The sequence below is a fragment of the Crocodylus siamensis genome, chromosome 12, assembly GCF_052110815.1.
Source record: "Crocodylus siamensis isolate JL-2025a chromosome 12, ASM5211081v1, whole genome shotgun sequence".
NCBI lineage: Eukaryota > Metazoa > Chordata > Crocodylia > Crocodylidae > Crocodylus > Crocodylus siamensis.
In genome coordinates, this window is record NC_143406.1 from 13,454,695 (window position 1) to 13,467,445 (window position 12,751).

Sequence of the window (12,751 nt, forward strand, 5' to 3'; positions counted from 1 at the left end):
CTAGGAGGCAGAGGCTAAATATAAATACAGAAGTTAGACTCTAAGAGCTAATGGAGAAGCAGCTTCTAAAGTAGCACCTGCATTAGTTTTAATGCTATAAAAGCCATCCATGCTGAGGGATCAGGTTCCACTGACAATTTATAGCTAAATCCCTACTTGGTGTAGTTTCCTAATGGCCCAGCAAAGTGCTGTTAATAAGTAGGATGAGGTGGCTTGCAGGTGACACTGGGCTCAAGCTGTTTTGATGCTTCCAAGGCCCTCAGGGTGTGTGTGGTGATGGCCTCACTTTTCCTCTTTTACCGGTACCTTTTAGCTTGACCTGGAACTTCTTGTCTGTCATTGAGACATTCTGCCCTCTCCACTCCAGAGATCTCTTTTGGCATTTTCTCCTCTCAAAACCAGTTCTGGCTGTTCCTAAATACAGTGTCTTAATCCTCCTGCCAAACTTTGGCTGAGTAATCATGGTTTCATAGTTTCATAGTTTCTAGGGTCGGAAGGGACCTGAGCAGATCATCTAGTCTGACCATGCTATGCATGGTGCTCTACTAAGTGCTTTTCTTCTGGAGGGTAAATTTTGAATGCCAGGTAATATGCCTGACCTCTCCTCTGCTTTGATTTTGGGCTGTTAGCCAGGCTAGTAGATGTTCATAGTTGCCACCGAGAGTCAAGGCGTATGAGCATGGAGTCTGACTCTATTGAAATATCAGCCTGAGTTGGGATAAAATATCCTTTCCTCTGATGCAGCAGTGGGAGCTGGGAGTGACATGGTGAAATGACAAACTAGTATGTATGTTTAACACAGCTGGTTTAATATAGGGCAGTGTTTCTCAATCTGTGGATTGTGACCCAAAAGTGGGTCGCAAGCATATATGACAGGGTTGTGAACAAGCTTTAAAAATGGATTCTCCTTTAAAGGAAAAAAACATGGGAAACTCTGGTGTTTCCCTTGCAGGATGGCAGAGCTCCAGCCTGCAAGGGGCTGCTTGGGGCTCCCCATTCCCTCCACACTGCAGGGCTGGGGCCTGGGGGTGGGAGGCAGCGTGTCAGGTGTGAGGGGCACTGGGTCAGGACTGGCCATAGATTTTTACAAATGGGTCCTGGTACAAAAACGGTTGAGAACCACTGATATACGAGATACCTGTGCACTGAAGTACTGCCAATTTTATACAATCTTTTGTTGAGCTCTGTATCCTTAACCTGCCAGGTGATGAATACAGAAATCCTTAGAGGGACTCACTCTCCTTTTGTATATGTAAGACATAGGGTAAGGAAAAGGTTTAATCCTCAGAGGAGCTGAATTGTAGTCCTCTCTGTTGGATTAGCAGTGATTTCTGCATGTGTGTGCTGCTACTTGGTGTGATGGCAAGACTATTAAGCTAGTTGTTGTAATTAAAAATTTCAGGCTAGATGTGAGCCACAGCCCCAGGGGTGATGGCGAGTGTAGAATGAGAGAAATTAAATACTTTTTTTAAACACAGCATTAGTGATTTCTTCTTCCTCCGGAGTCCCACATCTGAGATCTTCTCTATGCTGCTGTTAGGCTCCATTGGTTCTGCTCATCATCATCATTGCGTTTTAGCCCTCACCTGTCTTATAGAATGTGGAACAAATCTATTAGAGATGCTGTAGCTTGATTTTCATTATTTGCTTTAGAAAGATTATAAGTGTGCTAAGATGTTCACAGATAACCCAGTCACTGACCAAACAAGCTTCCAACCTAACTAAAGTTTTGGTGTAAACAGATGGCTGCAGAATGAAGAAAGGCGATTGGGAGATTTGAATATAGCACAGTACTTATCGTTTGGCATGAAATACCATGTATATTTTAAGTATGGTAGGATGCAAAAGATTCTTCCCAAACCTCCACAATCAAATAATATTTGGGGGGATGGAGAAGGGAGAATCCCAGGCTTTCCTGGGGCCAATTCCTACATGGTGTAATTTGCCATCGCTTCACTGAATTCAGCCAAGTATCCACCTCCTGAAGACTCATAATGTAGAACTGTATAAGCTGAATCTCCCATTGATATAGGAACATCATAACAATGGCTGCTTACATCCAGGTGGTAGAGTTCTCTGCAGAGAGGTCTAATTTGAATTATTTTTTGCGTACCCAAATGCATTGCATTTACCATAAAATAGTTGCAGAAAAGTCTTCCTTGTACCTGTTGATCTACAACACCTGTCTGAATTCCCAGATTGTATCCACTGCAATCTGTGCTTTTGTTGGAATGTCATATCAACAGACAGATTTTCTTATCTGTTCTGGCTCTTGGCATTTATACCATGTGCCTATGAAGGCTGGGATTTCAAAAGAACCAAAGGGAATTAAGTGCTCAGCTGTTGGTGGGACTTTGGGCTCTAATGAAATCCCAGTCTAAATCAGTTGTTAAATACTTAAAGAATGTTTTCTGTTACTTGAGTATCTTTTACTTGCAACATTTTGGTGAATTAGAAAAACTGTACAATTAACTGAGGTTAAGAGATTTGTCTGAGGTCATAGAGACAGTCTGTGCAGGGCAAGAACATGAAGCTAACATTTCTCAAATACTGGTCCATCTTTTCTGATATAATTTGCTTACCTAAGTCCTGTACAGATTGCAAGCAGCATAAGATTTACTGGTTAAAGATTTCCCTTAAGGTCCTCTTAAAGCTCTTCTGGCCTGCCTTACTCACTTTTTCCTCCTGTCTTGATAAAGTGGGGCTGGAATGAAACTGCCTTGATATATCATCTCTTCTATTGCTCCATATCTAGAAGACAAATAGAAAAGTAAGCAGTCTTTGAGGCATTGCCAAAATGTTAAACTATTTTGCTGTTTTTTCCCATATATAATTTGTTGAGTAGAGAATGTTTCAGGTATGCAGCCAAGTGAAATTGAGTATCAGAATACTTTGTTATTTAGCATGGTCACCATGTTGTAATGAGACCCTCTCCAAGTGCCTCTTTATGCTTTGGTTTGGATTCCACCAAGATGCAAAAATCAACTTCCATTAACTATTTATGTCCTGGCTATGCCAATCACTCTAATCCAGTGTTTTTAGTGCACTGGCCAGTCTTCTGGGTTCTGCATTCTCTGGCCAGTTACATTGTGACTTTTAGGCAAGTTTCTTCACCTCCCAGTGGGTGAAAATCACCATAGTACAGAGGGCTGGCTCAAACCATCAGCCTTTGAAACAGACTTTGAATGGGATCCTAGAATGAAAAGTGCCGCACAGATGGGTGAACTTCTAGTAATGAGAGAACTGATTGTGCAGGTGTCCAACTTCAGAGTAAAGTGAGAGAGGAAAACACTGCAGCCCCATTTTTTTCTTGTAGTGCAGCATCCGTAAATCCTGTGTGAATACAGGCTAGGCAGACAACTCATACGGTTCTTGCTGAGTGGCCTATACTGTGGTGTAACTAGGGGGGACCAACTGCAGCCCTTGCAAACATACAGTACTACCTTGCTTGGCTGCTGGTGTGGCCCAAGAGGAGTGCGCTGCAATGACCAGCACAACCGTTGGTCACACAGAAACTGTCATTCCCTCCAGCTGGGGTTGTCCTTCCCACCCCTCAGCACCTGGTCAGGTGGCTTTGCATTCCCGTCCTGAGCCCCCAGCTGTCCCTCTTGTAACTCCTTGCTGACTCTGAAGTAGCATTGACACTTTGCATGGCCACTTTGATGCCTACAGTTAAGGTCTCTTACTCAAGATCCATGGCAGAGATGATAGGAGGGGGATGATGGAAGGTATTTAAGTCTCTTCTAAAATGCTGTGGTTTAGTGTTCAGTGGAGGAAAAAGACCTCTCAGTTTGGCCACAACTCATGCCTGCAGCAGACTTACCATGGAGCTGCCAGCCTGAAAATATTTTTAGCCTGTACTGCTCTTTTCTACATTCCCTTCAGCCTGCTGACAGCCGAGGTTGAAGCCTACCCTGTTGTCTCATGTGTCTGATGTAGATTCCTCTGTGGATCTACAGTGGTAGCAGCTCAACCAGAGCGTGGCAAACAGAATAGGTCTGTGGATTGAAACAGCCCTGAGCAGGGGGAGGGGAGGAGAAAAAGGAAAGCTTGGAATATCTCCAGCAACTGGTAAAATACAGGTTACGTGGCATATGCACAGAGCTATATTTTACCCACAATTTGAGCATGCCTGGTGCTCCTGTGGGGATAGAAATTGCTGCACAAAATATCTCATAGCTGGAAAACAAAGCAAAGATGCACAGGAGCAGCTTATCTTTTAAGATTAAAATTCACATATTAGTGAGGTTGTCTGCGAGTCACTGAATAAAAGTCTTGTATGAATATAAGAAAGCAACAAACAGATGCCCCAGATGGGGAGCTCTCCAATTTTCCCAGGAATCTGGACCTGCTTCCCTGCAGTGGCTCTGACCATCTTAGCCCTGCCTGTGCTGCCTCAGATGGACAAACCATATGCATGCTAAAGCAGGCTGTGACAGGAGGTGTCTTGTGGATTGTGGAGTACTGCAAAGACCAGACTCAGGGCTGCAATGGGAGATTTCTAAGCTAAACATGAGCCTTAAAACTGCATGAAAGCACAGGTAACCCATTAGCTTGTAGCCAGTACTGCACAGAAGCACACAGATCATCCTCCCCTCTTACCCCCAATCCCTGACAGAACATAACAGGACTAAGTGAGTCTTGAAGTCCCTAGGGTGCTATGGTCCTCAGGGAGGTAGAGAGAATTGGTCAGGCTATGGCCCTTCCTCCCCACAAGGCTAGTGCATCAACAGTGGCTTGTGTAGCCAGGATGCCCTCTAGTGGCTGTGCTCCTTCTGCCGCAGGTGGAAGCTTTAACTCCAGATGTGCAGGGCTCTGGAGATGAAGTTCCACAACCTTCTGCGTAGGAGCATTTGCTCCTGTATCTAGCTACCATCTGTCAGTGCCAGCGTTTGTTACAAGCAGGGTACGTGCTCCCTTCAAGTGGCATCCCAGGCACCATACTGCCCCATAGCGTTGTGCTTGCCTGATGTGTTGTCTGTAGGCAGTGAGAAAGCACCATCACCTCGGTGCTGGCTTCAGAGCTGTGATCAGTGCTTAAGTGTCTGCAAATCCTCCTTGCTTCAGACTGAGCCATTATGAATGTCTTTAAACTGAGCTTAGAAACAGGTGGGTTGCAGCCATATGAGCATACGCGCTGTTACACCCACCCCTCATACTCCTACACCTTGGTAACCCCAGCTTTCACCCATTTTTTATATTCCATTGCATTTATTTCAGCTTTGGGGCAAATTCCAGGATGAGAAGCTTTAGCAAGCTGTGTAGAGAAACAGCAAATGTATAAGAGGGCCCAGCACAGCAGGAGGGGCCCTTATCAAAAGCCATGGAGTACAAAGACTTTGCTTTCCCATAGGGATGGGAAGGTAATTTTTATATATTAACATGTGCCAAAATTGGAGACACTACAATCTGCTGATGCTGTTATTATTAGCCCCTGCACACCATCCCTCACTGCTCCACAGAGGACCCAGTCTTTTCATCATGGGCACTAAGCAGTAATGAGGCCTCTTGGTTGGCATGGAGCAATCGGTTCCTCTGTGCAGGTAGAACACTTTAATAACTTGCTTACTTGCTATTTCTTCTCTGAATTTTTGCAATGCAAGCACATATCAGGCTGAGGGATGTAGCCTGGTGATGAACTAAATTTAAAAACTCATTAAAGGTAGTGGATTAAAGCAAGTCTTTTTAGAGTCAGGCATTACAATTGATGGGAGACAGTTGGTAGAATCTATATAACTTCTGTGACCAGAGTATAAATTTCTATTAATCATATGCAAGTTTCTTGTTTTAATAGTTTCTAATGAATGCCAATAATTATATACAGCAGGCACTTCAGAAAGCCTGTTAATAGGGAAAAATGGATTTTCTTTTTCCATATGCAGTGCATAAATGAAACCAGGCTGGTCTGAATTGCAGATGTAATTGCTATTCTGTGATCTTAAATGCCTGATACTACGCAGCTTTGAATTGCCTAATCAAAGCACAAATCTCTGTCTTGGCTAATGAAATAGCTAAACAGAATGTTGTTTTAACTAACGTACATCATACATTGGATCTGAAGGCCCTTACCCTTGAGTTTATTTTTTCTAATTAGTATCCCTTTACCAATGCGGACAAAAGCCTGTTGGAGGTGTTTTTTTAAGTAATGTATTTTAATTCAACCCGGTCCTTTATTTTAAAAGGAAAATGACTACACTGTTTGTGTGGTTCTTTTTTTTTAATCCTGGGGGAAAAATGAGTGCAATTTTGTTATTAGCAAGCTTCTGACCACAAATACATTCGTATTTCTGCCTTGGACTCCTTTTAAAAATGTTACATGTCTGAATTGATTGACGCTGAATTCTAATAGCCACTTCTGGTCCAAATTTTTACCTGGAATTTGTAGCTGTAGTGGAGATTTTACTAACCCCAGTGTCTATATTAGAATGCCAAAGAGAAACCTGAAGTCCAGGGAAGGAAAGTGGGGAGGGTGCTATTTGGAAAGTGAGAAGAAAATAGGAAGCAGGTCAGGTATCACCAATGGGGTGTTTAGTGTGCTTTTCTCTTCACATAAGGCTGGGTGCCATGGGCAAACTAAGGCTTTCGGTCTCGCTGTGCTCTTGTAAATTTGGTATAAATTGGTATTTGCACTAGGATGCCTCAGTAGCTGGTTGGTGTCTCTGTCCTTGGTCCTGATTGCTTATTTGCAGCCAGGAATTTCCAGCTGTATGATAAAATCATAGCAATCTTGACATCAGGCCAGGAGAATGGAGGAAGAAATGTGCTCTGGGTTGTCCAGGAAGCCTGTCATTTTCAGTCTCTGATCTGTAAGGTACTTAAATGTATTGATAGCAACGATGTGCGAAGTGATCTGCTGCCAGCCAGTCACAACCCAGAGTGGAGAATGTGGGAGGAGCCCCTCTTGGAAGCCATTTAGAGGTTGCCTGTCTCATTTGAAAAGTTATGACTTTCCATCCTCGCCATCTGGCCCTCAGAAGATTTGTCATCCATTCATTGTTACTGCGCTAAGGACATACCTAGAGCTGGCAAAGCACTAAAACACAGCTGCCTTAGCATTATACCTGCCACAATATTCTACCAAACTTGTGATTGGGTAATATAACACCTTAGCTCTAAAATGAGCAGTAAGACCTAAGTGAATATAACTAATCGAATAAGTACAGGTGTACCTCTCTGGAGGGTAGATGTGGTGAGTTGGTCAATAATTGTCAAGCCAGTTATTTGACAACTTTGATTCTCCATTTAAATTTGCCATCCCCATCCTGCTGCAGACTTCTTTCTTATTCATCCTCTGTTATGGACACATTAATGCTAATGAAGTGAAGTGCCTGAATCAGCACATCATAAAGTCAATACATGTGAAAGGTAGCTGGATTATTCTGCCTGTTCTCTGCCACATGATCCCAGCGGCATTTTTGCAACCTGAAACCAAGATGGATGGAGTTGTGATCTTTAATATACCTTGACTTGTCTCTTTGGCTGTGTTTGAAGACACTGGACTAACTGTGTCCTAAACAGTCTTCTTCCTTCAAATGTTTGGTGAATTCTAAACAATAGGAGACATTGGCTAGGCTGAGATTGTGATCTTTCATAATAAGAGTATTTTTCCATTGACCCTGTTTTCTGCTGCAAAAAAGTAAAGCCTTGCTGGCACATGAGTGCAGACTTAAGTGTGCAACTGTCAGAAGAGAGAAAATAATAGCTTATGTAGCAAAATACAGATCTGTGTTCAGATTCTGAATGTCTCTACATTTTTGGTTTGGTTCTAAATGTGAGTTGTTTGGCTCAGACAAATTACTAAATATTTCTGCTTTCCAAAACTAAGTTATTTTGTGGTAGAGAGTAGTCTTGGTGCTTTAGTAACTGCCACTGGTATGTGTCAGTCAGCTCAAAATAGCAACACTACAAACCTTTCAACAGTCAGTTTCGCTTTCCCCTGACATCATATCCATCTTAATATAGACTCCAGAACCCATCCCTGAGTGTCACCTAGGAGCAATTAGATAATATGTTAGACAAAACATCTGAGCCCTCAGGTCTTGGAGGGGTTCTTAAACCTTATGATTTTTCTTTCCTTCTTTTCTCTTTATAATGATCGCTTAACTTTAATTGAAACTTCAGTCTTGGTGGGTGGATTCCAGACTGAACTGCTGAGCTGCATTCAGATTATTTTTGCTCTTGAGGAGTTGCTGTTTGTTCTGGATGGATGGATTTTTTTATTATCGCCCAGAGTCATCTTATTCTACTTTATTGACCTTACTCTGCTTTATCTTGGGGAGGTTGCAGCCCTGCTCATTAAACAGAGATCTTATTGCATACTGAACATTGTCTAATGTTCAAGGACTTTCTTTCCTGCTCTTGGGCCCTTTTATGGCACATGTACACATGCAGTGAGGCTGCTCTGGGGCTGCTTTGATGTTCAACAAGCTTTAGTTAAAGCACCCCCACTGCCATTTTGAAGTGTGGGGACATTGATACACATGATACTCTGGGCGCTTCAATTAGAGCGCCCTCCCCCCCCCCACATCCCTCCCCCCAAAGCACGTGTATAAATGCCTCCAGACTCTACAGAATTAGGTAGGGTGAGCCATTGTCTTTTTCAAGGCTCTGCCATTGAGGTACCTCAGCCCAGCTGTCCTAAGTAATTGATCACGTTCTTTTCATCCAACACAGATTTACCAAATTCTTTGGATTTGCCTTTTTTTTTTAAACTAGGTTAGTGGTAGATCTCCCCTTTGCTCAGCCAGTGGACATGAGGGATCCGTACACAGCTAGTTTCTGTTAATTGATGTGTAAATCAGTGGCCATATTTAAAAAGAAGGCAGGGTAGATACGTCTTCACAGACTAACTAAATAATATAGAGCAAGTGAACCCAAGTTCACTTAAAAAGTCTTGTCTTAATGGGGGGGAGTTTCATTCCTCCACAAGTTGTCACTATGATTTTCTTCAGGACAGCTGTTAGTTGCAGGTACAAATCTGAGTACTTAAATGACCAGGTACCTAGCATGGTTGCAAATGTGGTGGATCACTACCTAAGTGGCTGGACTTACACTTGTAGTGTATCATGGGCTTGAGAGCTGGGGAACCAGCTTTTGCCATTCTCTATTCCTGTTCAAAAATCCTTCCTGTTAAAAACCTTTGACAACTTGTGCAAATTACTTCTCAACCTCCTCCACCCCAACCCAATAAATCAATGAGAGGATCAGTAAGGATCTTGCCTGGGATACAGTGCTAGGAGTTTGGGTTCTGATCTTTGTTCTTCCAGTGACCCCTGCAGGAGTCTCTGGGGCTTGTGTGTCCCACCTGTAGGTTTCCCATCTGTTAAGCAATTTATCTACCTATTTCTTGGGAGTCTTAATGCTTATGCAGCACTTTCAAGACGGTCTGATGAAAGACACTCTAGAGGTATGTAATTTATGACAGTTAAAGCACCAAGCCCCTGGTCTCTCTCTAATTCTCCATTTTTCCCTTAGGTTGTTACCTACCTTTAGTTTCAGTTGTGTTTTTTTCAAAAATGCTATTCCTTTCCATTTTTTTAAAGTAAGAGAATTAAGATCAAGGACCAGAAATTAAAGTATCTTGTGATCCCTATTCCAGGGAACATCAGAAAGCATTGCTGCACAGAAGTTGTGTGTCATTAACACCTAGGAACACTAATGAAGCATGAGGTTTACATGATAGCAGATTGAAAATGGAATCAGATTTTCATATTCAAAGCCAATGCATCAATGATTGCCGAAAAGTGAATCTTAATAAACTTGTGCTGCCATTAGGATTCAGTGTGATGCTGCTAATCCAAATTGATTTGACATTTCTTTGTCTTTTTTTGCATTGCATTGGCAGTGGGCTCTGATATAATGGTAATGATGGGGGACTGGGTTTTTACACCATTCAGCTCTGAAACCCCCTATTGTAAATGGTTCATAAAGGAGGAAACACAGCAAGTGTTCCATTTTAAACATTAGAGAGCCATCAGGGATAATGGGATGGGAGACCTGGGTCATTTTCTGTTTGTTTGTGGGAAGTTTGTTTCAAGGGATATATTAGAATGTGTGTATCTCCGTGCATTTGTAATCACCAGATAACTACTTTTTAATTATTGTTTTAATAATGTGGGACAAGGGGAAAGGATGCAGAATGAAAGCGCACTCTTTGGACAAAGGCTCATTCCCAAGGAATGATCCCTTGCAGAACCCCTCCACGGTGCTGAGTACTTCTTGGTAATGAGCTTTCTGTTCTGCCTGTAGCCCTGCACTTTTGGCACAGCTCCTGTGTATAATCTCACTAAGCCACACTCAGGCATGTTGCTGGGGGAGGGGGCGGGGAAGTGCCATTAATTTGTAGCTTTGGTATAGGTGGTGCACCGGGCTCGCTGTCTCAGTTGATTCTGGGCTGGATCACAGCTACAAGGAAGAAGATCCTGTGGTTAAGACACTGGACTAGAGCTCAGAGGATCTGGGCTGCATTTTCAACTCTGTTGTATATTCTTCATGACCTTGGACATTTCTTAGGCTTTCCTTTCCTCTCAATAAAATGAGGATGATGGTTATTCCTGTTTAACTTTTGCCTTGCCTGTTTGGATTAGGGCAGGGACCATGTGTTTGTTCAGCTTGGTGTATCCCAGGTCTCATGCAAGGCACTACTGCACTATAGGTAATAAAGTTCAATAAAGATATTTAGGCACTACTGCACTATAGGTAATAAAGTTCATGGCCCACTGGCTGCCTGGTCACAGGCATGTATACTTGGTGGTGCTTCAGGTGCTCATCAGCCCTCCAATAATAAGCTGTGGGCCACTGTTGCCTGTATTAACAAAACTGGTTTGGAGAAAGTCCATCTCCATTGTGTGCAGGCAGTGAATGGAAGATGAAGGGTATTGACTGGTACATTTGGGGTCCTGTTCTTTGTCGGCTGCTGTAGTGGGCCACAGGAGTGGAGAACCATTAGTATCTATGTATGTTTATGGGTTGAGTGCCAGAGAGCACTGTAGTTTTCTGCCTTTTTTTTTCTCTCTGCATCAAATGGTAATAAATTAGCACACTTTACATGTGATCTAGGAGTTTATACTGAGGTGCTCCCAAGCCACAGACAGAAACTCATTTGGATTGCCTGCACAGGAAACTATTAATGGCCCCTTTCCCTTGGACACCTGTGTGACTCCTCTCCTGTTTTTCTTGCAATAGTGTCCTGCCAATAGTTTCTATAGTTGAGGGAAGCCTTTCAGATGGGGCATGGGGAAGGCTTGTTGGGCAATGCTGCAGCTGGAAAACAGTTCTTGGAGCATGCACCAGTGCTCCCATCTGTGTCAGCTGAAAGAGAAGCTGGTTGAGGAAATTCCTGTGAGCTGTTCATGCTGCAGTGTCAGCCTGGTGAATCAGATCAGGTGCCAAGCTGCAGGGCAAACAGCAGCCCAACAGTAAGCTACTTTTGTCTTAAAGAAACTGGGCTTTATTCAGATGTATGTGTCCTTTTTGGGAAATGGAGAGATCTCAATGCCTTGCTCTTATGTACTGCAGGAGGCTGACACAGATGATAACCAGGGCACACTGGGCTTTGATGAGTTCTGTGCCTTCTACAAGATGATGTCAACACGGCGTGACCTGTACCTACTCATGCTTACTTACAGCAACCACAAGGACTACCTGGACACAGAGGATCTGAAGCGCTTCCTTGAGATCGAACAAAAGGTAGGCTGGAGTCAGGGGAGCACTGGCTCTTCTCTTCCTGCACAGCACTAGTGACAGTTAGAATAATCAGCCAGGTTGTGGAGGGAACTTGTTACGCAGAATCCTTAATGGTTATGAATTGCAAACCCCGCCAGCCCTGGAGGGGCATAGCACTGTGCATAGCTTATTTTGCTGGCCTCAGAGGATTTGGGGGGTGTGAGTTTTAAATGGAGCCTCTTTTTTTAGGCTGCTTATTCACAGCAGAGCTTGGACATTACTTTTATTGGCAGAGGGAAATGATTCAAGCAGTCCTTAAAGCTTGCCTTCTGCCTGGTCCAAAGCTTGTTCCAGTAACATATTATTTGAATGAAGTGCTTGTGGAACAGAAGGATAAACAGAACTAGATGGAACCAGGCAGAAGTTGAGAATATACCATAAAGTTGTTTCACTCACACTACTGCAAATGCACCCTGAGTTACCTACTCCTTTTCTAGTCAGCAGCCTTCCATAATCAGACACTTTCCAGTCAAGACAAACGTCATGTGTCCTAGTGATGCAGGCCATGAAACTGAGAGTTCCTAATTGGAATGACCCTTTGAATGAATAAAGATTGTTTTTGCATTTCTGACTCTGTAATGTTAACTGAGCAATTGCCACTTAAGGAGTGCTTTGCAGTTTATCAGCTACTTTGCTGTTATGTAATAAAATTATGGCCATAGTACCTGTTGAATAGGCACTGTGTCCTGAGCTGATGACTTCTACATTTGAAGAGAATCCTCAAAAAATTAGTTTGATAAGCAGGTCTCCTTGTAAGATTTGTGATCTCAGCCCAAGTGGCTGTGAATACTATACAGTTTTTTTCCTGTTGGGCATGAATTAATTTTTTTACAAAGCAAGAGCATTTCAGAGATAGACTTAGAAATTGAATAGCTACTTACATGTGGTCACGTGGCTCTCTCAGACAATTGGATGATACTGGCATAAACCACTGGATTTTATTCTTGCTGTTGATGCTACTTCTGGCTTATGTGAATTGTTCCTGGAATCTCCCTATTTCTTTTCTGTCCCCCCATCATTGTCCCTA

General features: G+C 43.0%; 1 protein-coding gene across 2 annotated transcripts in view; it reads left to right on the forward strand.

The window, feature by feature from the left end:
- PLCH2 (phospholipase C eta 2) overlaps positions 1-12,751 on the forward strand; it is a 362,294-nt gene that overhangs the window by 272,891 nt on the left and 76,652 nt on the right. For both annotated transcript variants that reach the window (XM_090024087.1, XM_090024086.1), the window contains one exon: positions 11,518-11,688. In XM_090024087.1, the coding sequence (XP_089880213.1) occupies positions 11,518-11,688 (171 nt within the window). The remainder of the gene's footprint in view (positions 1-11,517; positions 11,689-12,751) is intronic.